The sequence below is a fragment of the Heterodontus francisci genome, chromosome 14, assembly GCF_036365525.1.
Source record: "Heterodontus francisci isolate sHetFra1 chromosome 14, sHetFra1.hap1, whole genome shotgun sequence".
In the NCBI taxonomy this organism is placed as follows: Eukaryota; Metazoa; Chordata; class Chondrichthyes; order Heterodontiformes; family Heterodontidae; genus Heterodontus; species Heterodontus francisci.
The window spans coordinates 96759035-96785684 of record NC_090384.1 but is presented as its reverse complement, the minus strand read 5'-3'; the positions used below and the strand labels follow the sequence as shown (position 1 = coordinate 96785684).

The window sequence follows — 26650 nt, the reverse complement described above, 5'->3', positions numbered from 1 at the left end:
TCCAGCATCTCCTCAGGTATTTTTCCACAGTCTTTTAAACACAAGTTTAAAAAAAATATTAATAATGGAAGCACATTCATGACAACTGGCATATTTTTAAGGTGATTGGTAGAAGGAAGAGGGGACATGAGGAAAAATCTTTTCACCCAGAGGGAGGTGGGTGTCTGGAATTCACTGCCCGGATCGGTGGTGGAGGCAGAAACCCTCAATTCTTTTAAAAGGTACCTGGACATGCTGTAGGCAGCAAGGCTATGGAGCAGGTGCCGGAAAGCGGGATTAGATTGGGCGGCTAGCTTTTTTGGCCGCCGCGGACAAAACGAGCTGAATGGTCTCTTTCTGTGCTGTAATTTTGCTATGATTCCATGAATTTGGATTTTTTTTAAGCTTCCTTCATTTTAAAAGATCTTACCCAGCGTGTCTTGCAAGGAGCTATGCAGAATGTAACTCCCCCGCCCCCCCCCATGCTGTTTAAAAAAAATACTTTTGTAGAAAGGGACAAACTCCGTTGGAGCAGATAGAGTTGGTGCACATTTTAATATTCTGCTTATAACCAGCTGGCCACTCTGGCACAGTCACAATCTACCCCAATGTGGTGCAATGGCAGTAACAGCAGTTCAAACCCCAGCATCAGATACAGCTTTCAGCCTCAATTACCCATGTTACAAACACTGAACAAAGCATTATTAAATAATTTGCCACAACAGAGGAAGCAGTCGTCATCAGTTAATCTGATTTAACTAAAGGCGTTTCATTTCACGTCCTGTAGAGCTTAGTGTTTGATCCTGTTCTGTGACAACGCACCTGCAAGGTCAAACTAATCTGCCTCCTTAATGCATTGCAGTATTTACCTACATTGCTCTGTGTTTGCATATGAAAACTGATGTTAGACTGTTGAACTTAACTTTTAAACCAAAAAGAGTATGAAAATTGCGATAAAAAGATTTAGTTTATTTTCAGAATATCAAAGATGTTTTAGACAGACTTTATTTGGCAGGCTCAGACCCATTGCACAGGAAACCCCCAACAATAAAACAGTACTTGTCAACCCAACCACAATGTATTTCCCTTTCAGTGAAAATATAAAAAATAATTTAGACAATCAAATTACTTCAGGCATAACTCGCAAGGGAACCTCTCAAGCCTCCTCTACCCCGAAGGAATCAAGACGTTCTTTGCCGTGACGGTGTTAAAACAAACAAACGATGAGTACACCTTAAGCAAATGTAAAAAAAACTCCTTTTGATCACCTTGTACCTCTTCCAATTTTCTAAATGCTATTTAAACACCACCCCCACAGAACTCCCAATGCTACACAGAACACAGAGTGTGTTTCCACTTGTGGGGAAGAGCAAAATTAGAGATCATTAATATAAATTGTCACCAAGAAACCAAATAGGAAATTCAGAAGAAACTTCTTTACCCACAGAGTGGTGAGAACATGGAACTTGGTATCACAGGGAATGAATGAGGCAAATAATACACATGTATTTAAGGGGAGTTAGTAGAGTACATGCAGGAGAAGGGAAGAGAGTTTCCAATAAATGAAACACTGATTCCAGGTATACTCAAGCAAGGAATGGGACAAAAGGAATTAGAGCTTTTACAAGAGGTTCTTTGAAAGTGTGGCAGTATAAGAAAAACCATCAATTTCAGAAAATGCTAATCAAACAAGTGTTCTAGACCAATGCCCAAGTTACAGTTAATGAACAAAAGTTTGTATGAAAAAGTATTCCCTGGAGTTTGTCTAATTAATGTATGGTACAATTTCAATTAACCACAAAGATTTTCAGATATAATCGTGGACTTGGATAACAGGAGTGGCATGTTAGTGCATTTGCCAACAAATCCAGTTGCCAGAGGACAATAATCAGCCTTTCAACAAGTGGCCATTCAGCAGCATAGAAGTTGCCCATAAATAGACCAGCTTTCCGTTCTCTTCAAAGTCATCTGTACCTCTGTTGATACTGGCACTGTAGTGACTGCTGAAGAGATTGCTGGGAGGTCTTTAGTGTTTACCTCTGGTTACTGGTGGCGCGGGATCGTCGGGTCAGTGGGCAGTCTGAAGAACTCGGAGCCAGGTAGATCAGCTAATATTGATCAACCGGTCCAGCCGAAAGTCCATCTCGTCAGTGTGGTGCGGAGGGAGTGCTATAAAAAGGAGACGGTTGTTGTGGAATCTCGATTGTATGCCACTTTCCATTCTCCAACCATCTGCGCTTCCCTCCACCATGGCAGACAATCAAGCTTCCACTACAGATTAAGGCTAACCAAATATCCGTATTTCAGACTCTGGCATCATTCCTCTCGCGATTCCTGTTTAGCGTCTCATCTTGCGCTTTCTTCATCTCTAGTCCTTTTACCCAGGTGTATGCAAAGGAACCGAAGAGGACCAACATGTTACTAGTCCACCAGAAAAAGGTCTTTACTTCTTCATAGTAAGACACTGCCAGAACAGTTTGTGCACATGCTTTGGCAGTACCAGAGACATTGTGGGTCAAGGGGCTAGTGAATTTGATCTGTAGTCCCGTGACGTATCCAATAGCAAAACCAAACACACCTCCCAAGGTCATCACACCCCAAAAGCTAGCGCTGCTCATCTTGTCAAAGGAATACAGTGTTTTCAGTTCTCCGGTGATTGCAATTAATGGAATAAAGAGTATACAGGCATTGACATTGTTGTAGTAGGTTAATCTCCAGATGCTGCCATCTACAGCTGACAGTACCTTCTTTGTGTATATGGCATTCAGTGACACACATAAACTGGCAATCACACCAAACATTACTCCAGTCCAGGACAGACTGCCTGCTGCATCTTCCTGGTTTAATCCCAGGCAAAAACCACCTGTGGGAAAGAAATGATAGAAACCATAAACAAGGGGCAGACAAATCTACATTTTTAATATTCAGCTAGCATCCTTCTATGATTTAAACCACTAAGCAATGGCTTTTTGGTTATAATATAGCAATGATGCCATCTGCAGCAAGTTACAGTCCTTCAAACAGATCTTGGATTCCAACAGTTAATTTCTAGACTAAAATGATGGCGGCCTTCTGGTCTGCACAACGCTTATTACCTTATGGCCATCGAGGAGTGGGAGGAAAAGTGCTGACATTTTGTATGTGAATATTTAGGTGCTTGTTTAACCCTTATACTCCCAAAAGTTCCAAGTATTTCTTTGGATTGCTCACCCAAATTCAGTGCTAACTCACCCACTAATGGAAATTATTTTCTTAATTTTACTCAACAAAACTTCATAATTTTGGACACCTCTATGAGGCTTTCTCTTAGCCTTCTTTGTTCTGGTGAAACAGCCTCAGTTTCTCTAGTCTTTCTTCATAACTAATACCTCTCGTTTCTGGCATCACAGTAAATATCTTCTGCAGCCTCTCAATAGGTTTGGCATTTTCTAAAGTAGGGCATCCAAAATGGGACATAATACTCTAATTGTGGCCTAACCATTTGCTTGTATATGTTTTTTTTTTTACATTATCTCTTTGCTTTTGTGCTTGATGCCTCTACTTGAGACCAGTTGTCTGCAATTCCTGTGTCATGTGTAATGAGAGAGGAATAATTGACAATCTAGTTGTGCGAGACCCCTTGGAGATGAGCGACCATAATATGATAGAATTCTTCATCAAGATGGAGAGTGACGTAGTTGATTCTGAGACAAGGGTCCTGAATCTTAGTAAAGGAAACTACGAAGGTATAAGGCGCGAGTTACAGAAGAGGTTTACCAGGATGTTGCCTGGTCTGGAGGGCATTAGCTATGAGGAGAGGTTGGATAAACTCGGATTGTTTTCACTGGAACGACGGAGGTGGAGGGGCGACATGATAAAAGTTATGAGCGGCATGGACAGAGTGGATAGTCAGAAGCTTTTTCCCAGGGTGGAAGAGTCTGTTACTAGGGGACATAGGTTTAAGGTGAGAGGGGCAAAGTTTAGAGGGGATGTGCGAGGCAAGTTCTTTACACAGAGGGTGGTGAGTGCCTGGAACTTGCTGCGGGGGAGGTGGTGGAAGCAGATACGATAATGATGTTTAAGAGACATCTTGACAAATACATGAATAGGAAGGGAATAGAGGGATACGGACCCCGGAAGTGCAGAAGGTTTTAGTTTAGGCAGGCATCAAGATCGGCGCAGGCTTGGAGGGCCGAATGGCCTGTTCCTGTGCTGTACTGTTCTTTGTTCGTTCTTTGAGTTAGCCATGACTGATTGGGAAACGTTACTTAAAGGGATGACGATGGATAGGCAATGGCGAACATTTAAAGAGCACATGGATGAACTGCAACAATTGTTTATCCCTGTCTGGCGCAAAAGTAAAATGGGAAAGGTAGCCAAACCATGGCTTACAAGGGAAATTACAGATAGCATTAGATTCAAGGAAGAGGCATGTAAATTTGCCAGGAAAAACAACAGACCTGAGGATTGGGAGCAGTTTAGAATTCAGTAAAGGAGGACCAAGGGATTGATTAAGAAGGGGAAAAGAGAGATGAAAATGAGAGCAAGCTTGCGGGGAACATAAAAACTGACTGCAAAAGTTTCTGTAGGCATGTGAAGAGAAAAAGATTGAAGACAAGTGTAGGTCCCTTACAGACAGAAACAGGGGAATTTATTATGGGGAATAAAGAAATGGCTGACCAACTAAATGCATACTTTGATTCTGTCTTCAAAGGAGGACACAAATATCATACCAGAAATGTTGGGGAACACAGGGCTTAGTGAGAGAGAGGAACTGAAAGAAATCAGTTTTAGTAGAGAAATGGTGTTGGGGAAATTCATGGGATTGAAGGCCGATAAATCCCCAGGGCCTGATGGTATGCATCCCAGAGTACTTAAGGAAGTGGCCCTAGAAATAGTGGATGCATTGGTGGTCATCTTCCAAGATTCTATAGACTTTGGAACAGTTCCTACAGATTGGAGGGTAGCTAATGTAACCCCACTATTTAAAAAGTGAGGTAGAGAGAAAGCAGGGAATTATAGACCAGTTAGCCTGATGTCAGTAGTGGGGAAAATTCTAGAGTCCATTATCAAAGATTTTATAGCAGAACACTTAGAGAACAGTGGTAGACTCGGGCAGAGTCAGCATGGATTTACGAAAGGGAAATCATGCTTGACAAATCTACTAGAATTCTTCAGGGATGCAACTAGTAGAGTTGATGAGGGGGAGCCAGTGGATGTGGTTGATTTGGACTTTCAGAAGGCTTTGGACAAAGTCCCACATAAGAGATTAGCGTGTAAAATTAAAGCGCATGGAATTGGGGGTAGTGTATTGCGATGGATAGAAAATTGGTTAGTGGACAGGAAACAAAGAGTAGGGATAAATGGGTCTTTTTCCGAATGGCAGGCAGTAACTAGTGGGGTACAGCAGGGATCGGTGCTATGACCCCAGCTATTCACAATATATATTAATGATTTAGATGAGGGAACTAAATGCAATATCTCCAAATTTGCAGATGACACAAAACTGGGTGGGTGGGAGAGTTGTGAGGAGGATGCAGAGAGGCTTCGGGGTGATTTGGACAAGTTGAGAGAGTGGGCTAATGCATGGCAGATGCAGTATGTGGATAAATGTGAGGTTATCCACTTTGGTAGCAAAAACAGGAAGGCAGATTATCTGAACAGCTATAAACTGAGAGATGGGAATATGCAGCGAGACCTGGGTGTTCTCATACACCAGTTGCTGAAGGTAAGCATGCAGGTGCAACAGGTGGTAAAAAAGGCAAATGGTATGTTGGCCTTCATAGCGAGAGGATTTGAGTACAGGAGCAGGATGTCTTGCTGTAATTATACAGGGCCTTGGTGAGGCCACACCTGGAATATTGTGTGCAGTTTTGGTCTCCTTATCTGAGGAAGGATGTTCTTGCTATAGAGAGAGTGCAGCGAAGGTTTACCAGACTGATTCCTGGGATGGAGGACTGACGTATGAGGAGAGATTGAGTTGGTTAGGATTATATTCCCTGGAGTTCAGAAGAGTGAGGGGGATCTCATAGAAACCTATAAAATTCTAACAGGACTTGACAGGGTAGATGCAGGAAGAATGTTCCCGATGGTGGGGGAGTTCTGATGAAAAGTCACCGACCCGAAAACGTTAACTCTGCTTCTCTCTCCGCAGATGCTGCTTGACCTGCGGAGTATTTCCAGCATTTAAAAGTAAGAGACTTTGGGAGGCCTCAATGCCGTTAGGCAGTGGAGGAGAAGAACTCACAAGGATGACTCTGACTTAACACTCTTGGGTAGATCAAGAAGTCAAGAAGATATGAGGCACTGAGAAGAGAAAAGGAAGAGTTGTTACCCAAATATGGATCAATACTCACTATTCGTGATGGTCATATGTTTATATGTATAACCAATGTGTTATATCCCGTCTTATACTCCGATTAAACTCAACATATTCACTATATTGGTTGCAACTGATCCTGCATTGTGATAATTTTTCTAAATTCGCTAGCTTCTGGAAAGGTTCCATCAGACTGGAAAGTAGCTAATATAACCCTTCCATTCAAGAACTGGGTGGGGGAGGACGGGGTGCGGTGGGGAGGCAGAAAACAGGTAACTCTCGGCCAGTTAGCTTGACGTCTGTCGTGGGGTAGGTGTTAGAATCGATCATTACAGAGGTTGTAGCTGGACACTTAGAAAAACTCAATGTAATCGGGAATAGTCAGCAGGGTTTTGGTGAAAGTGTGCATGTTTAACCAATTTGACGTACTGTACTTGGATTTCCAGAAGGCATCTGACAAGGTGCCACATAAAAAGTTATTGTGCAATGTAGAAGCTCATGGTGTAGGGGGTAACATATTAGCATGGATAGAAGATTGGCTGGCTGGGAGAAAACAGACAGTATGCATAAATGGGTCCTTTTCTGATTGGCAGAATGTGACAAGTGGAGTCCCGCAGGGGTCTGTGCTGGGACCTCAAATTGTAACAATTTAGATCAATGACTTAGATGAGGGGAGTGATGGCATGGTAGCTTAATTTGCAGATGACACAAAGATAGGTAGGAAAGTATGTTGTGAAGAGGACATAAGGAGCTTGCAGACCGATATAGATAGGTTGAGTGAGTGGGCAAAAATCTGGCAGATGGAGTATAATGTGGGAAAATGTGAAGTTGTTCACTTTGGCAGGAAGACTAAAAAAGCAGAGTATTACTTAAATGGAGAACGACTGCAAATTTCCAAGGTGCAGAGGGATCTAGGTGTTCTAGTGCAGGAGTCACAAAAAGTTAGTATGCAGGTACAGCAGGTAATAAAGAAGGCTAATGGAATGCTATCCTTTATTACGAGAGGAATTCAAAATAAAAATAAGGTAGTTATGCTTCAGTTATATAGGGCACTGGTGAGACCACATCTCGAATACTGTGTGCAGTTTTGGTCTCCTTATTTAAATGTGTTGGAGGCGGTTCAGAGGAGGCTTACTAGATTGATACCTAGAATGAGCGGGTTGTCTTATGAGGAAAGGTTGGACAGACTGGGCTTGTTTTCATTGGAGTTTAGAAGAGTGAGGGGAGACTTGATTGAAGTTTATAAGATCCTGAAAGGTCTTGACAAGGTGGATGTGGAAAGGATGTTTCTTCTTGTGGGGGAGTCCAGAACTAGGGGGCATTGTTTTAAAATTAGGGGATGCCCTTTTAGGACAGAGACGAGGAGAATTTGTTTCTCTTCGAGGGTTGTGCAGCTTTGGAACACTCTGCCTCAGAAGGTGGTGGAGGCGGGGTCATTGAATATTTTTTTTAAGGCGGAGGTAGATAGATTCTTGTCAGGCAAGGGAATCAAGGGGTATCGGGGCTAGATGGGAGTGTGGAATTCGAAACACAAACAGATCAGCAATGATCTTATTGAATGGAGGAGCAGGCTCAAGGGGCCGAATGGCCTACTTCGTATGAGTTATGATGACCTGGAAAACACTACTTCAAAAGGGTGGTGTAAGCAGATTCAATATCTATCAAAAGGGAAGTGGAACTATCTACAGGGGTATGGGGAAAGAGAAGGGGCTCGGGACTAATTTAATAGCTCGTTCAAAGAGCCAGCACAGGCTCAATGGGCCGAATGTTTGCCTCTGTGCTGTATCGTACTATGATGCTATGAAGTATCAATCTTCGAATCCCATCATTCTTTTTGTAGATTGATCAACTTGTTCGGCCACATTTAAGGATTTCTGTGCCTGCAATCCCCAAGTTTCCCTGCTCTTCTGCTCCTTTTAATGTTTTACTGTTTAACGCACATTTCTTTTCCTCATTCTATACATTAAATTTAATTTCCAAAATCTGGGTGTAGTCTTTATTTTTCAATTGTAAGACAGGGTTTTAAACACCCTGCGTCGTGTCTGTAGCTGCTCTTATATCCACTTAACCTACACATGCAAGGCTACGGACCAGGTGCTGGAAGATGGGATTAGAATGGGCGGCTAGTTTTTTCAGCCGGCGCAGACACTATGGCCGGAATGGCCTCTTTCTGTGCCTAACTTTTCTATGGTTCTATGAATTGTCAAGATTTAATTTGGCCCCGAGTGAAATAACCCAGTTTTGAGAAAATACCAAGGTAGGAGCTCCAGGTCTGCTTGGCCCAGTGCCACGTGTAACAAAGTGAATATTTACTGCACGAGGCTTAGGAATACAGGAACAGCAGGAGGCCATTCAGTCTAACCAGCCTGTTCTGCCATTCAATTAGATCACGGCTGATTTGTATCTGAACTCCATCCAGCCACTTTGTTCCATAACCCTCAATACCCTTGCCTAACAAAAAAAAAACATCCATCAATTCTAACTTTGAACTTTTCAATTGATCCCCAGCCTCAACAGCTTTTCAGGGGTGAGACAGATCCAGATTTCCACTACCCCTTTGTGTGAAGAAGTGCTTCCTGACATCAGCCCTGAATGGCCCAGCTCTAGTTTTAAGCTCTTAGTTCTGGACTCTCCAACCAGAGGAAATAGTTTCTCGCCATCTAACAAAAACTGGACTTTCCTTCTTCCTAAAGAAATGTTTAATTGTGAGGTGTTTTTTTTTCAAAACTGGCAAATGTGTGGGAGTGGAAGGGACCAAGAGATTTGCAGAACTGTTGCTAGACTGACAATTCTCACCACTACCAGGCAAGATTGTAAGTTTTTTTGAGGACACTTTGGAATTTGCATCTCCAGTTAGAGGAAGAGTTGCTGAAGCTTCCCTAAATTTTCAATGCAGAAGTTTAATCTTTATACATCAACAACTTGCATTTGTGTAAAACATTCCAAGGTGCTTCACAGGAGCATTAATCAGGCAAAATTTGACACCAAGCCACGTAAGGACATATTAGGACAGGTGACCAACAGCTTGGTCAAAGGGGTAGGTTTTAAGGAGTGTCTTAAAGGAAGAGAGGTGGAGAGGTTTAGGGAGAGAATTCCAGAGGTTAGGGCCTAGGCAGTTTAAGGCATGGCCACCAAAGGTGGAGCAAAGGAACTCAGTGATGCGCAAGGGGCCAGAATTGGAGGGCAGAGATCTCAAAGGGTTGCAGGAGGTGGTTACGGAGATAGGGAGATATAAGACTGACTAGCGAGCCATGATACTAAATTTAATGTAGTGATCACACGTTTTTTCCAAAGTTGCAATCCCGATTCTCTTATCTGATTTACCTCCAAAGACATATTGGTACGAACGTGATTGGACATTGCTGAAACCAGTAACCTACATCTTTTCAGCTACAGGCTGCTATGAATTGTTAAGACATAAAAATTACTTTGTAGATCATTAATCTACTTTGATAGCTCAGGATTTCCAAAAGTTATTAATATGAAGCTGACGTTTTATTTTCAAGGCAAGAAATCCTATGCTGCTCTATTCACCTATATTCTAAAGGGACTTTTAAAAAATACAATAAATGCAGTGAAAGAAGGAACTTGCATTTGTTTGGCATCTTTCACATCCCGAGAATGTCCTGAAACGTTTCACCGCCAATTAATTCTTTTGAAGTGTTGCCACTGTTGTTTTGTAGGCAAACATGCCAGCCAATTTGCACACAGTAATGTCCCGCAGACAGCAGGAAGATGAATGATTAGTTAATCTGTTTTGCTGGTATTGGTCAAGGGATGTATATTGGCCAGGACACTTGAAGAAGTACTAGGTTTTCTTTGAATAGTGCCGTGGGATCTTTTACATCCACTGACTAAGCAGATGGGGCCTTGATTTCATGTCTCTTCCAACAACGCAGCCCTCTTCCAGTACTACACACACAAGCTATTTTAAATTATGTGTTCAAGTCCTGGAGTAAACCTTCATCCTTCAGAGTCTGAGACCTCAGCCACCGAACAAAGCAGAGTGATCAATTTTCTGATGAAGGGTTACGGACCTGAAGCGTTAACTCTGCTTCTCTCTCCACAGATGCTTCCAGACCTGCTGAGTATTTCCAGCATTTCTTGTTTTTTTTTATTATTTATGATCAATTTTTACATCGCATTCAAAAAAGTTTGATAGATTTAGTCATGCATCTAAATGAGGAGCACATTAAATCATGCCAATATTTACTTTTAAGTTCTGCTGTTTGCAATAGTTATAAAATACCTATTGTTATTTAGCTCGTAAATTGTTCTAAAACTGTTCTGGCCTGACGATTTACAGGACAGGTCCACTCTTTATTCTATATTCAAGAATGGGCCTAAATCCTCTGGAGTTTAGAATCTCATTGAAATGCATAAAATTCTTAGAGGGCGCATCAGGGTAGATGCTGAGAGGCTGTTTCCCCTGGCTGGAGAGCCTAGAACTAGGGGTCACAGACTCAGGCTAATGGGCCGCCTATTTTGGACTGAAATTTCTTCACTCAAAGGGTTGTCAATTTTCAGAATTCTCTACTTCAGAGGCTGTGATTGCTCAGTCAATTACTATATTCAAGACTGAGATCTATAGATTTTTGAATGCTGAGGGTATCAAGGAAAAAGCAGATAGGGTGGAAAAGTGATGTTGATATAGATCATCCACGATCTTATTAAATGGCGGAGCAGACCCGAGGGACCAGATGGCCTACTCCTGTTCCTATTTCTTATGTTCTTATGTAATGGTACCTCAGTAAAGGAATCAATACCTTTAGGAGAAATAGGGGGAATAAAATCATACTAATTACACTGCCACTCACCTTATTTGTTAAAACACGCACATTTCATACATACACACATATAAAGAGTGTAAAAGTTGTAGAATCAGTCAGAGGTCATTCATGGATGAAAATGTCCCAGATTTTCTTACAAGATTATTATTTAGTTTGGACTGCCCTCATCTGGTTCCACTCTTAGCTATCTAGGTGTCACCATAGACTCTGCAGCAATGACTTCTCTTTCCACCCCCGCACTATTAAGTACCTCGAGAATGTACTGGCCCGCTCTTAATCCTCATCTACATTGTCCCTTGGCAATATCATCCGAAAACACTTGTATGTTGAGGACACCCAGCTCTACCTCAGCCCCATTTTGCTTAACTCATACTGTTTTGTCATACCACTTGCCAGACATCCAGTCCTGGATGAGCCAAACCTTCCTCCAATTCAACATTGGGGAGGCCAAAGTCATTGTCTTTCATTCCCTTCACAAACTCCACTCCCCAGCCATCGGCTCCATCCTTCTACCTGGTCCCTATCTGAGGCTGGACCAGACTGTCCGTATCCTTGGCACCCAACGTGATCTTTAGCTGAGCTTCTGACGCCATATTCTCTCAATCACCAAGGCAGCCTACTTCCACCTCTGTAATCCTGCCCATCTCTTCAATGCCTCAGCTCATCTCCTTGATGATTTGCATATTTCAAGGGTCTCCTTGCTAGCCTCTCATCTTACACCCTCCATAGACCAGAGATCATACAAAACTCTGCTGCCTGTATCATATCTTTGACCAAGTTTTGTTCACCAATCACCCCTATGCTCCCAGTGATTATAAAATTCTCATCCATGTGATCAAATCTCTCCATGGCCTTGCTCTTCCCCATCTCCAAATCATCTCCAGCCCCATAACCGTCCAAGAACTCTGCGTTCCTCCATCTCTGGCGGCTTGTGCACTCCCCACTTCCTTTGCTATGCCTTCAGCTGCCCTAAACCTGTCTGCCTCCTTCCCAATTCCTTTAAGACTCTGCTGCTACTTTTCTGACCATGCTGTTGCTTAACTTGACTTTGAATCTGTTTCAATTTTAGTCTGATTACATTCCTGTGATGTTTTACTAAAAGGTATTGGATAAATGCATGTTTTTCAGTTGTTCACCTCGCACGGATAAGAAATAAAGCGTACAGTATTAATTATCCTCTGTAGCAGCATTCCTGTGGAAATCATGCAATTAACTGTGAAATACCTTAAAGCTGACAGTAAAAATCATTCTTCATTACCTATAATGATCCCACAACACAGTATGGCCTTGAACGAAGTGGTCTGTTTCAGTATCACATAGGACAGCAGGACATTGAAGACAGTGGTTAAGGACCGCCCAACATTGTAGAACGCCACCCCGACGTACTTGAGGCACAGATTGTTAAAAGTGATCATTCCGATAAAGACCACTGACAAAGGGAGAACCCCCCTGGAAATCTTGGGGTCGAACCTAACGGAAGGGAACTCCACCACACTGGGGCACAGGATACTGAGCAGATTCAGCAGCAGGCAAAGTACCACTGTCACTGCACACTGGAAGAAAGTGACAAACAGCGGCGCGTTCAGCCTCAGATTCGGACTGTCCAGCAGGTATTTGTTTAGGAAGACCATAGTGATCGATATGAACCAGTACGTGGTCACCACGCAAGCGATTTTCACCGCCTTCGTTATGAAAGATTCAGGTTTTTCCGGCTCCAAGTTGGACAACGCCATTTTGAGGAAATTCGATTGTTTCAGCGGAGTCCTGTTCATGACGTGCAACAGAAATGAACGCGATTAAAAGTGCATGCAATTGCTTTCCTTTAAAGAATGCTAAACAGTCAGAATTAAAATAACATTTACCGATGCAATAAATAATAACGAGCACACACAATACCAGGCAACTGCCCCCAGCAGAACAGATACCAGACGCTGGCCAGCCTTGCGCACGCTGCATTTCCGGGTAACGTTCCATTCCATGTATCAATTCCCTCGGTCGCTTAGCAACCGGAGATCTAGCAACATTCTACATTCCAGCGCTGTTCCGGGAAGCCCAGCCTGCGGTCAAAGCGTCACTTCAGTCAAAGGGAGGGCTTGCATTTAGATAGCGCCTTTCACCACCTCAGGACGTCCCAAAGACCCTTCCTGTACGGGCAATGGAGAGCTTCTTGTTAGTTGTAGCTGGCGTAGGAAACGTAGCAGCCAATTTGCGTACAGCAAGATGCAATTGGCTGAGTGGGAGGTCTTAGGACCCAGGCGGGAGGAGTGCACTGTTTATTCTAGTTCCAGTTCTCCACAGGTGGTAACATATATTTTCCCTTTTGCCCATATGGTCAGTCATAGACTCTATTTTTATCACAGAATAAAACAGACCAACAGGTTTTTTAATAAACAACAAAATTATCTGTTTATTATAAAACAAGTTTTAACCAGTAATGAAGTAAAGCATAAACACAGATTGAAAATTGGGCTGAATTTTATCAGCGCGCCAACATGGAAGTGCTGCAGTGCAGCTCCTGTGATATTACCTGTGGGGCTGATTTAAATGGAGGGGGTGGAGCAGCCGCCCCCAATGATATAGAGGGGGCAGCTGCTGTGTCCCCGGTAACAGCGTCCGGCGCCATTTTTTAAGGGCTCCAAGCCCATCAGGGAACTTTCAAAATTTAAAGTGGTGTAGGAAAATTTTTATTTCAAATAAAAAATTAAAACGTGCAGGCCCTTTCCCAACCCTGACAATGGAGTGTTACTGTCTGTTGTGTTTGTAATGTATTTTACACCCAGCACAAACTTTACCCCACAACCTCTCTATTTTTGCCCTCCAACCCGTTCCCACCATCCCCACAACCAATAGGTATATGCTTCCCCGCTCTCCCACCCCTCCTGCCCTGACAATTTTATTCCTCCCCCCTCCCCACCAGTTTCTCGCCTCGGAACAGTTCCGAAGGCGTGCGAGTTAAAATCGGTGTGGGATGGCCGCCGCCAGCATATTAGGTCATTTGTTTCTTACTAATGTTCATTTTAATATTTCAATGAAGGCCCTGCCGCCAAGAGGTAATATGTGGCGGGCCCTGCTCGACGTTGGGAGTGGAGGCGGCCCTCTCCCCTCTGGATTTTACGGGCCCCCCTGCTGCGGCACATGGCGTTGAGGGGCTGGTAAAATTCAGCCCATTAACATTCCCTTTTTACCTTAGCTGTGGACACACACACACATACACCGGTTAACCGGAAAAATAAAGGGATTTTTGTATTTAGAGCTCTATTACAGACTAAAATATCACTTGGGCTGAATACTTGCTCATTCTTGAAGAAACAGTAGATGAGATATATTGTGTTGAGCTGCCTGCTGGTCTCGCTCTCTCTCTCTCTGGCGCCGCTGTTTTGAACTGCCTGCTGGTCCTGCTCTCTCTTTCTCTCTTTGCCACTGCTGTTTTGAACTGCCTGCTGGTCCTGCTCTCTCGCTTTTGTGTTCCAAAACTGGCATACAGTCTGGCCTCTGAGTACATGTAGACGGGTCACTGGGATCTTTTAGAACAGTTCTTTTCAGGTGGCGTTGAGAATTAATGTAGCAGGCTTTTCTTTAAAGACAGGAGACGAGATGAGTTGACGCAGTGGTCATCTCAGGGTCTTTTAGAGAGGTGCTGGACAGCTGAGCTGTGTTGTGGTCTTCTTTCCTTCCTTGGGAATTCTCTCCTTGGAAGTTCTCTCCCATTTTATACAGTTCAACCCCAACTCAAAACAATTCAAAAGCGAAACCGACAACAGGAAGTCAACCTTTTGACCTCCATCAATCTTGACCTGTCACTTATTTGTAAACAGTTTCTCCAGGTTTCCAAAGTTCTCTATTGTTTATTGAGCTGGGAGTCAGGTGGTTTCCTGGAAAGCCTTGTTGTTGTTGCTGGAAGTCAGGTAGTTTCCCAGAAAGGCTTGTTTTCCTCAAAAGACCTCTCAGTGACCTTTTTAAAAATAATTTCCAGGGACTGTTTTTCAAAGTCAAGTAGCCTTTACATGACCCCCTTTGAAAACCCCAAAGTTTAAAATTTCTTCAAACTTTCAAAAATTAATCCTCAAAAAGTATATTTAACAAAACACAGAGGCACTTTTGTAACAGAGGAAACAGAGAGTCGTGGTTGTTTTTCGGACTAGAGGAAGCTATGCAGCGGGGTTCCCCAGGGTCATTGTTAAGACAATTACTTTTCTTGATATATTTTAATGACCCAGACTTGGGTTTACAGGGCACAATTTCAAAATTTTCAGATGATACAAAACTTGGAGGAGGATAGTGATATATTTCAAGAGTGGTGGAATGGGCGGACAAGTGGCAGATGAAACTTCACTCAGAGAAGTCTGAAGTAATTCATTTTGGTAGGAATAATGAGGAGAGGCAAGATAAAATAAAGAGTACAATTCTAAAGGGGTGCAGTAGCAGAGGGATCTGGGGGTATATGTACACAAATCACTGAAGGGTGCAGGGCAGGTTCAGAAAGTGGTTAATAAAGCATACAGGATCCTGGGATTTATAAATAGGGGCATGAAGTACAGAAACAACCTGTATAAAATACTGATTCAGCCTCAACTGGAGTATTCTGTCCAGTTCTGGGCACCACACTTTAGGAAGGATATTAAGGCATGAGAGAGGGCGCAGAAAACAGTCACAAGAATGGTTCCAGGGATGAAGGACTTTTGTTACATGTGGAAGGATTGGAGAAGCTGGGACTGTTCTCCTTGGAGAAGAGAAGGTTAAGAGGAGATTTGATAGAGGTGTTCAAAATCATGGAGTCTGGACAGAATAGATAGGGAGGAACTGTTCTCGTTGGCAGAAGGATTGAGATTCATAGGACGCTGACTTAAGGTGATGGGCAAAGAAGCAATGGCAACATGAGGGAAAACGTTTTTACACAGCGAATGTTTAGGATTTGGAATACACTGCCCGAGAGTGTGGTGGAGGCAGATTCAATCATGGCTTTCAAAAGAGAATTGGACAATTATCTGAAGAGAAAAAATTTGCAGGGCTACGAGGAAAAGGTGGGGGAATGGGACTAGGTGAGTTACCCTTGCAGTAGGCTGGCATGGACATGATGGGCCGAATGGCCTCCTTCTGTGTTATTACCATTCTATGATTCTCTGATTCTATAACGATCCCGCAGTCAGCAGTGTGATAATGAATGACTAGATAATCTTTTCATTTTCTTTTAGTGGTGTCCCTGGAGGGATAAATATTGCCCAGGACACTAGGGAAAACTCCCTGCTCTGCCACTGGACCTTTTACGTCCACCTGAGAGGGCAGATGGGGACTCGATTTAATGTCTCAGAAAAAAGACGGCACCTCCGACAGCACAGCGTTTCCTCTGGAGTCTCTGCTCACTCTTGTTGGGCATGCCACGTGGTTTATTTTGAACAAAAGTGATTCAGCAACTGATGCAAACATTTTAATTTGACTGAAGAACTTAACATGATTTCCCCAATGCAATATTTTGCTTTAGCTTCAATCGCGCCTGGTAGTAGAGATAGATACAAGAATGCCAGGCTTGACAATGTGGCCAAGAGGGCATGCAAAGGTTGGGAGCAGCACACTCCAACTATCAAAAATCCATTTTGAAACTCAGCCGGACACAGCAGCAAAGTGGATCAAAGGATAGCAGCACCAAAATGTATGTAAACCACTTGAATGATGGAGATTAACATAATATCAGATTGGAGGGATGTGAATGGAAGAAGAACTTGCAATTATGTAATACCTGTCCCAAAGCTTTACAGCCAGTGAATTACTTTGGAAGTGCAATTTACCGTTGCCAGCCAGCCAACTTGCTCACTGCAATGTTCCAGGAACAGATGTTCAATCTCTTTTAGTGATGGTGGTTTAGGGATAAATGTTGGACAAGATGTCTGCTCCTCAGAATAGTGCCATCGAATCTTTTACATTCAAGTGAACAGGCAGATGGGCTCTTGGTTTAACATCGCACTCAAAAGAATTCCTTAACACTGCACTGAAGTGTCAGGTTAGCTTATGTGCTTAAGACTCTGGATTTTCAACCAGTCTCAATTGTTAGTTTTCTAGGAATTGTCATTAATTCAGTAGCCCCTAAAGACGCTATTGACCAAACACCATCAGGTTATTACTTAGAATTTCAGAAAAATATCTATCCATTTTTATCTAACCATATATTTTTAATTGTACTGGATCTCCCGTGGCGTTGCTTGTGGCAAATTGGAGGATGCTATTTTCCAAAAATATACTTTATTCATAAAAAATTGTAAAAGGACATTACTTAACAGTTCATCTTTGATATTTGTTATGACCCAGTGAGAAAGAGGTCTAGGATTCCCTTTCAGCCCTCAACTGGTCTTACTGTAACAGGGTTTAGTTTTTAAACGTGCTGTTTTTAGCTCCCCCTTGGTGAATCCTTGTTCACCGCTTTCCAATTACAAGGCAAAGAAACCAGCACAAACAGGCTTTCTTAGGTTTAAAGAAGAAAGATTGAAATTTACTAAACTTAAACTTAAACTCTAATTCGGTTAACGCCTACGAATACACGACACACCCATGCTAGCATGCGTACGCGATACACACATGCAGAAAGGGACAGAAAAGAGCAGAAGAAAAATAAAGTGGAAAAGTTTGAGGCAATATCTGAAGAGGGCTTTTGTTACTGTGTTGCGAGCTCGCTGTAAAGTCCTTGATGGTAGGTGGATCTTGCTTCGTTGGGGCCCAGTATTCTTCTTAAACCTTAAAATAAAAGCAAAATACTGCAGATGCTGGAAATCTGAAATAAAAACAAGAAATGCTGGAAATACTTAGCAGGTCTGGCAGCTTCTGTGGAGAGAAGCAGAGTTAACGTTTCGGGTCAGTGACCCTTCACTCTGCTTCTCTCTCCACAGATGCTGCCAGACCTGCTGAGTTTTTCCAGTATTTCTTGTTTTTATTTCTTCTTAAACCTTGTTCGCTGTAGGAGACTTTTCTCTCTTGGGGTTCATGTGTCTTCAGTGGGTTTTGGAGTTCCGTGAGAAAGAGATGGAAGCAGACAGGGGAGGCTGTGGCGAGCCAGCCAGGAGAGATCTTTTCAATCCAAGAGCAAAGAGTTTTCTGCAGACTCTCAGTTCAAATTCCGAAGAAACCCAGACTGCCAAGCAGATTAGTCATGTGACTAACTGATTTGACCACGTCTGTTTGTGGATTGTATTGGAGCAGGGGATAGCTCCTTTGTTCCAAGCACTGTCTGTTAATATGCAAAAATGTCTTTCCAGCCAGGGACCTGGCAATCCCTTGTCACCGGCCTTCTCTTCTTGCAGCAACAATTTTGAAATTTAATGTCCATGTGGCAAAAATAATGTGCCTCATTCTTGGTAGGTGGGGTCCTGCATGACATATTATGCAAAGTGCAATATAGGTCAGTTTCTTCAATACAGCACATGAGGTGCCTCACTACACTTGCTATTACAGGTTATATTTACAATGCACATTTACATTCAGTGTCAAACATTCTCGAGTGCATACAGCCCGAGGGGTTTTGCACAGGTTCCAGCCCCCTGGCATGATGCGTTGTTGATAAGGGCACGAGTATTAGATCAGGTGACACAACCTGTAGTGGAACTGCAGCCCTTTAAGGCCATATGTCTGACAGCTGTAAAAAGGCATATTCTTGGGTAAGTTAGAGGACAGTTAGGGCACATCCTAAGGTCAACTAGAGGACAACTGTTTCTCTGGAATTGGCAAGGGGTAAATTTTCCTGGTTTCTTCCCAAGGACAATAAAACAGCAGGAAATGGCTGTGTATTTTTTTAATACTAGCAGATCTCCTGTGACATTAGTCATGGGGAAACAACAATATGGATGCATATTCCTTGACATATGAATTTAATTTTCATCCATTAGCAAAAAACTGAGAACTGTACCTGCCTACTAGTTTTTTCATGTTTGTGCTTTTGGCCAGAGCTGTTCATTATTCTGTCATTAACAGTCTCTCTGCACTAATGCTTTGCCTTTCACCACACCATTAGTACACTCTCTTTGCTCCATGACCTCCTTGTCAGTTAATCTCTCTGGCCCTCTGTCGTATCACACACCTTCCCTTTTTTTCTCTTTTCCCCACACCACACTTTACTTGCTTAAAAGCTATTACATTTCTAACCTTTGCCATTTCTGATGAAAGGTCACTGACCTGAAACGTTAACTCTGCTTCTCTCTCCACAGATGCTGCCTGACCTGCTGAGTATTTCCAGCACTTTCTGTTTTGATTTCAGATTTCCAGCTTTATTTTGCGTTTATTACCTAAAAACTGAGGGTGGACAGATATCTGATATTTTGCAGTACTGGGGAAGGGAGCTGCATTATGCCATTCAAGGACTTGGTAGGGGCTGGCAGAAGGTCCTGGGGTTTGGTAGGACTGGGATAAGTGCACTAGTATCTTTATTTTTCATGGGATGTGGATGTCACTGGCAAGGCCAGCACTTGTTGCCCATCCCTAATTGCCCTGGACAACTGGAGTTGCTTGCTAAGCCATTTCAGAGGGCAGTTAAGAGTCAACCACATTGATGTTGGTCTGGAGTCACATGTCGGCCAGACCAGGTAAGGACGGCAGATTTCCTTCCCTAAAGGTCATTAGTGAAGCAGATGGGTTTTTACGTCAATCAATGATAGTTTCATTGCACCATTACTGAGACTAGTTTTCAATTCCCGATTTTTGTTAATTAATTGAATTGACTTGCTGCAGAATTCCCAGCCTCTGACCTGATCTTGTAGCCAAAGTATTTATATGGCTGGTCAGTTAAGTTTCTGCTCAAAGGTAACCCCCCCATGATGTTGATGATGGGGGATTCTGCAATAGTAATGCCTTTGAATGTCAAGGGGACATTACCTTGAGGAACACCTGCAGTCATGTCCTGGGGCTCAAATGATTGTTTCCAACAACTACAATCATCTTCCTTTGTGCAAGATATGACTCCAACCAGTGGAGAGTTTTCCCCCTGATTCCCATTGACTTCAATTTTGCTAGGGCTCCATGATGCCACACTCAGTGAAATGCTGCCTTGATGTCAAGAGCAGTCACTCTCACCTCACCTCTTGTATTCAGCTCTTTTGTTGATGTTTGGACCACAGAATCACAAGAGCAATAACATGGCACCTTCTCCTGTGCTTATCCAGACACTGAAAAAGCAGATTACTATCGGCATTCTGAGGTGGGTTTCGCTGGGCCCACTGTCGTGGGTGGTGGCAGGTGTAGCCAAACTGGCAAGACTGGCTCCTGATCACACAGACATATTTCATGTTTTCTTTCATGGAATAACATGCAAAGCATGACATGCTGTGATTGGAATACTTCTGAAGAACCTCCCAGAATAAGGGTTAGATAGGCATCCACACCTCACTGAGGCGCCACTAGGAAGAGTAACCTCCATCAACACCAACAACAACTTGCATTTATATAGTGCCTTCAACAGGGGGCATCACAGGAGTGATTATCAGGCAAAATTCTGACACTGAGCCACGTAAAATGACATTAGGTCAGGCTACCAAAAGCTTGGTAAAGACAAGTTTTGAAATTTGAGAAGTTTAGCCAGGGAATTTCAGTATGTAGGGCCTAGACAGCTGAAAGCACAGCTGTCAATGATGGAGCGAAGAAATTAGGGCTGCACAAGAGGCATTATGTTTCAAGTGACTATTTTTCTGGTGAGCTTTTGCGTTCATCATGGTGCACTTGGGAATGGAATACTTTTCAAATTTAAAGATTTTGCTTCAGGGCATCATGTGGGAATGGGCCTCTTGCATGTGTTAAATATTAACTCTTAGCATCCACTATGCCCGTGATTGACTTAGAAAATCATAAAGCAGAATGGCTTTATTAACTGGGGTAAACTGCTCAAACGAATGGCAACATCAATTTAATAAAGTAATCATATCCTCATGCTCCGTCTGGTAATGCGGCCCTGGGGACTCGTAATAACCATAATCTCAAAACAAAATTACATCACTACTTTTATCAACTTCAGCATTGTCTTTTTTATTCACCCTTTTATTTTGATGAACTGTTGTGTTAGGCTAAGATTTCATAGAATTGTACATCACAGAAGGAGGCCATTCAGTCCATTGCACCTGTTCTGGCTCTTCGAAAGAACTATCCAATTAGTCCCACGCTTTCCTCATAACCCTGCAAATTTTTCCTTTTCAAATATTTATCCAATTCCCTTTTGAAAGTTACTATTGAAACTGCTTCCACCGTGCTTTCAGGCAGTGCATTCCACATCATAACAACTTTTTGTGTTAAAAAAAAAATCTTCTCATCTTCCCTTCTGGTTCTTTTGCTAATTATCTTTAATATGTACCCTCTGGTTACCAACCTTTCTGCCGGTGTTAACCGTTTCTCCCCACCTACTCTATCAAAACCCTTCATAATTTTGAACACCTCTATTAAATCTCCTCTTAACCTTTTCCGCTTTAAGGAGGACAACCTCAGTTTCTCCAGTCTCTCCATATGACTTAACCGCCTTTTTGTTTCTGGGCCTGCCATTAAATGCCCACCTGAATCAGTAGGGAGCCTCCCTAAACTGTACAAATCAGGATCCTATGATTTAGTTAGGATGCCAATGCCATTTTAATCCCCTACTGGCTACAGCATCCGTCATGCACCCTCTGCTTGCTACAACCTGCCGGTACATCGGAAGGGGCCTGAAAAATTAAGTGTTGAATTCATTTCTGCTGGAGCAGGAGGTGCAAAAATAATGTAGGCTGCTGTTATCCCAGTCCTACTCCCAACATTGCCCCATCCCACCTTAGTGCATGGCGTGTATGTTATTGCAGCCCAGGCTTTGAAATGGACTGGGCCTCCTGCTGCCAATAGCGGGGAGTGGGCCAGCAAGTCTCCACCAATCTTTCTTCTTCTTTGGGCCTCCTTATCTCGAGAGACAATGGATACGCGCCGGCGCATGCCTGGGCAAATTTATGGAGGTTGAGAGTTGCCCAGTCGTCAAAACCCCCCTCTCGGCCTTTCTGGTGGGGTCCAAAGGAGTGCAGGACACGACGTTTGGCACCAGTATGGCTGCAGGAACTGCCGGAAACATGCCAAAGGTGACACATGACCGCCTACGGGGTTCCGCTCCGGATTTTCTGTTAGGGTTTACTCCCTTAGCCTTGGTCTCTCCCGAGACGCCCACAAGGCAGTGGGGTTGTTGGGGCCCCTACACAGGTGTAGGATGGTGCCGGTGGGAGGAGGGGATGCAAGGGGGAGGGGTAGAGGGAGGAGGGGGGGGGTGCAGGGGAAGGGGGTGCGGGGTGAAGATGGTGCGAGGGGGGGCGGGCTGAGAGGGTGGAGCAGGGAAGGGGACGGGGGTGGGGGGGGGGGTGGAAGGGGGGTAAAGGGGGGGGGAGGGGGGGTGGAATCTGGTGCAGGTAATAAGCCATATCCTCAGTGCCCACCATCGACGTCCGGAAAGCTCATCCACGTCTCCACCAATCTGCAGTCCAACAATTAAAATCTACCCGACCAGTGTCTTTCCTCATACTAGTTTGATTTATTTTTTAAAAAGAATATATTTTGAAAGCTTCTCGGGCAAACATAAACTGTGATTATATTGAAGAATGTTTTATTGATGATTTGAAGACGTAAACATTTTAATTGGTCACAGCTGTATTAAAGAGAGACAGAAATAGAGATGGAGTTGAAGGGTGGGGCTCCAATTTTCGACTACCACCTACCTACCGGTTCCTTGCCTGAAAAAAGGCAGCAGCTCGATACAGTTCTCAGGCAGGCCTGTCAATGAGAGCCTAGCCCACCTGCCAGCAATAGGCAGGAGGCTGCATGTATATGCAAATCAGGGGCCTACGCTGGTTGTAGGAACCCATTTGCAATTTTCAGATACAAATATGCCTTACACCCACACTGCGCATTTGTACTAGTTGGCCTAACTAGCGATACTTAAAGAAACAACCTGGAGCACTTTTTTTTTTAGGGGACGGAGGTGAGAATTTATGTGGGATCAGGAGGAGTTGGCCACTGGATGGGCTCCCCACTTTTCATACGGTCTTCTGGAGGTTTTATCACGACCTCCTGCCTCAAAGTGCCTCAGCCCCACGCAGCCACCATTGGTTGCCCGACATGTCCATCCTCACACCGTCCCACCTTCCTGCGCCAATTGGGAAGCAAACAGACCGTTCGCTGTTCGATTGGATGGTGCTAATCTGTCAGTCAAAGTGCCTTTTTATCCCGCCTTCAATGGTTTTTGTAACTACTAGATGTTCAAAGGAAATGAAAAAAAATTACACAATTTTTTTATCGTGTTCTGATAATCTTTCTCCCGGAATTGCTCGTATGCAGTATCCAGGGGATTTGTCTTTAATTCCTGGAGACTCCAGGATAATCCTGGAAGATTAGCAACCCCATTCTGGGTGCTTCCACCCCCTGGTGTATCTCACCACTTGCTTCCAGTACCATTTAATTTTATATAGACAGCAGTGTGATTTTCATGCAGTGCAGTTAGTTGTTCATGACTTTATATATAAAAGGTTGATGTGCTAACTAATCGAGTTCTCTTTCATAGATTTGTAGATCTGTACCTGTTGGTAATCTGCACTGGGTTATGGATTGGCTCCAATGTTCTAAAATTCATTCTTTACAAATAGTTGTAATAGCACTTCTGAAGATCTGTGCTATTATTTTAGTGTTAGTTGTGAGGAATTGCCTAATTGTACTTGTGTTTTGCTGACCTTCAGTTCTGCATCTTTTTTAAATGGAACCTGTGCACGTTTTAAAAAATAATTCCGCCCAGAAATACCATTGCAGACACGAAAGGAAAACTTGTGAATTGGCTAATTTCCTTTGGGATCAGGCCACCTTCTGTTAATTGTATATTAATTATCTGTTTAATTGTACTCAGGTGGTGGGCATTAACTGGGGATTCACAAGTGCTCCTATAAATAGGAACTGACTGAAACTCTGGTGGTTGGGTTTGGAGGAGCATGTTTGTAATGTGTAAATAACAGCTTATAAGTGTGTAAATATTAGGCTGCAGTTTTATCCTTTACAGCCTGGCTATCTAGAATAGAACAGTTTGGAGCGGAGCAGACTCCTGTAGCAATATGAAAAGAAAAAAGATTCCTGACAAATAATAATCTCCGTGATAAATGACATTGCAAATAGTGCAGACATAACTCTGCACTGGGAGATGAAAATGATCATTATGGATTTGGCTATTGTCTGCCTGACTATCTATCTGTTTACTGCCATGACTCTATGTATGTATCTATTAACCTATCTGTCAATATCTATGTATCTCTCTCTTTCTTCCTCTGTTTACTCAGATATTCAATAAGAAATACTTCAGAATACATTCACTTCTTGGCTTTCATTGACCACACCAATTACACATTAAATCTGACCAATATCTTATAAAATTCAGTAAAACATCAAGTGAAATAGCATGGATGTATTTCAGGGGAAGTCAGATAAGTACATGAGGGAGTAAGGAATAGAAGGGTATGCTGTTAGGCTTAGATGAAGTTGAATGGAAGGAGGCTTGTGTTGGGCCAAATGGCCTGTTTTTGAGCTGTGAATTCTATGTATGTAAAACTTTACTTGCTGTGGTGCACTATTCAGAAATATAAACGTATGTGATGTACTGTTACCTACACAACATCAGTAGATATCAGCTTCTGTGCCAATGTGCAAGAAGTCTGGATTGATCTGAATCCTGTTCTTCCATTTATAACTTTTAAACAACTGATTGATACTTAAACAATTCTTGCCCATTCATCAGTTATTTATATGAGATGAGTTTGCAGCATTCATTGTGTTGCTTATATATAGTGTTAAATCACTCTGAGAAGAATTTTTCACATTGGTTTGACAAAATTGACAAACCATTTGTTCCATAAGACGGGGCTGTCCAAATATGGCCTTCAACCCCAGCAGTCTGACCCCTGAAGCACTGACATTTAAGTGGGAAGGTAGCACGATCACAGCCGGTAAGTCCCTGCCCTTATTTTAGCTGCCCTCCTGCCCGGGATCTGTCAGGCATTGGGTTTGGAGGGTGTGAAGGTTAAAATCCAGGCCAGGCAGACTCACGGCCTAAGTGGCATACTTTTTTCCAGTCTGAAAATCATCCTTGGCTAAAAAGGTTACATTATGAGGACAGGTTGCGTAGGCTTGTATTCCCTTGAATATGGAAGACTTAAGAGGTGAGCCAACTGAGGTATTGAAAATGATTAAAGGAGTTGATAGGGTAGATAGAGGGAAACTATTTTCTCTGGTGGGAGAGTCCAGAACTCGGGGACATATCCTTAAAATTAGAGCTAGGCTGTTCAGGGATGATGTCAGGAAGCATTTCTTCACACAAAGCGTACTGGAAATTTGGTTCTCTATTCTTGGTACCTTTTTAGAATTAGAATTAGAACATTACAGCGCAGTACAGGCCCTTCGGCCCTTGATGTTGCGCCGACCTGTGAAACCATCTGACCTACACTATTCCATTTTCATCCATATGTCTATCCAATGACCACTTAAATGCCCTTAAAGTTGGCGAATCTACTACTGCTGCAGGCAGGGCGTTCCACGCCCTTACTACTCTCTGAGTAAAGAAACTACCTCTCACATCTGTCCTATATCTATCACCCCTCAACTTGAAGCTATGTCCCCTCGTGTTTGCCATCACCATCCGAGGAAAAAGACGCTCACTATCCACCCTATCTAATCCTCTGATTATCTTATATGTCTCTATTAAGTCACCTCTCCTCCTCCTTCTCTCCAACGAAAACAACCTCAAGTCCCTCAGCCTTTCCTCGTAAGACCTTCCCTCCATACCAGGCAACATCCTAGTAAATCTCCTCTGCACCCTTTCCATAGCTTCCACATCCTTCCTATAATGCGGTGACCAGAACTGCACACAATACTCCAGGTGCGGTCTCACCAGAGTTTTGTACAGCTGCAGCATGACATCGTGGCTCCAAAACTCGATCCCCCTACTAATAAAAGCTAACACACCATAGGCCTTCTTAACAGCCCTATTAACCTGGTTAGCAACCTTCTGTATAGTGAGGCCAGATGACCAGTGGGCTGCCCAAAACTCCTGTTCAAGGATGCTTGCAAGCGTAACATGAAGGCCCTAAATGTCGACTATTGCATCTGGGAGTCACTAGCGGGCGAAAGAGGGAAATGGTGACACATCCTATGGACTGGTGTGCGCTACCACAGTTGCTACGGCAGCTTGGCAACAGGCGGCAATGTCAAAAACAACAACTCACAGCGTCATTTGGCAGCTTCACGTGCAGCACTTGTCACAGAATCGGCCTCTCAAGGATTGGCCTTCACAGCCAACAGCAAAGGTGCACCAAGATAAGACACCCCACCTGAATGGATTGTTTGCTGCGTGTCCATCATCTTTCGTAGATAGAAGGATGCCCATCACCACCATCCCCCCCCCCCCAAAAAAATGTTGAGGCTAAACCACTGAAAATTTAAAAACTGAGACTGAAAGATTTTTGTTAGGCAAGCGTATTAATGGTTACAGAACCAGGACAGGTAGATGGAGTTAAGATACAGATCAGTGATAATCTAATTGAATGTAGGAAGAGGCTCAAGGAGTTGAATGTCCTACTGCAGT

At 43.2% G+C, this 26650-nt stretch overlaps 1 protein-coding gene across 3 annotated transcripts; it reads right to left on the bottom strand.

Moving 5' to 3' along the window:
* Positions 1 to 483: 483 nt before the first annotated feature.
* slc35c1 (solute carrier family 35 member C1) lies at positions 484 to 13234 on the bottom strand. Of its 3 annotated transcripts, none has more exons than XM_068046573.1 (3): positions 12959 to 13234; positions 12326 to 12831; positions 484 to 2842 (listed from the first exon to the last, which is right to left on the bottom strand). In XM_068046573.1, exons 1-3 carry the CDS (start codon positions 13039 to 13041, stop codon positions 2283 to 2285), a joined length of 1149 nt encoding a protein of 382 aa, XP_067902674.1. In that variant the 5' UTR covers positions 13042 to 13234; the 3' UTR covers positions 484 to 2282. The 3 variants fall into 3 exon arrangements, with proteins under 3 accessions (XP_067902674.1, XP_067902675.1, XP_067902676.1); XM_068046574.1 differs by having other exon boundaries at positions 12964 to 13234; XM_068046575.1 differs by having other exon boundaries at positions 12930 to 13013.
* Between the last annotated feature and the right edge of the window lie 13416 nt (positions 13235 to 26650).

Coding starts and splice junctions, on each gene's coding strand:
- slc35c1 (XM_068046573.1), bottom strand. CDS start 13,041: ATGGAACGTTACCCGGAAATGCAGCGTGCGCAAGGCTGGCCAGCGTCT. Junction 12,832..12,958: donor GGGGGCAGTTGCCTGGTATT/GTGTGTGCTCGT, acceptor CGTCATGAACAG/GACTCCGCTGAAACAATCGA. Junction 2,843..12,325: donor GTGTTGTGGGATCATTATAG/GTAATGAAGAAT, acceptor TCTTTCCCACAG/GTGGTTTTTGCCTGGGATTA.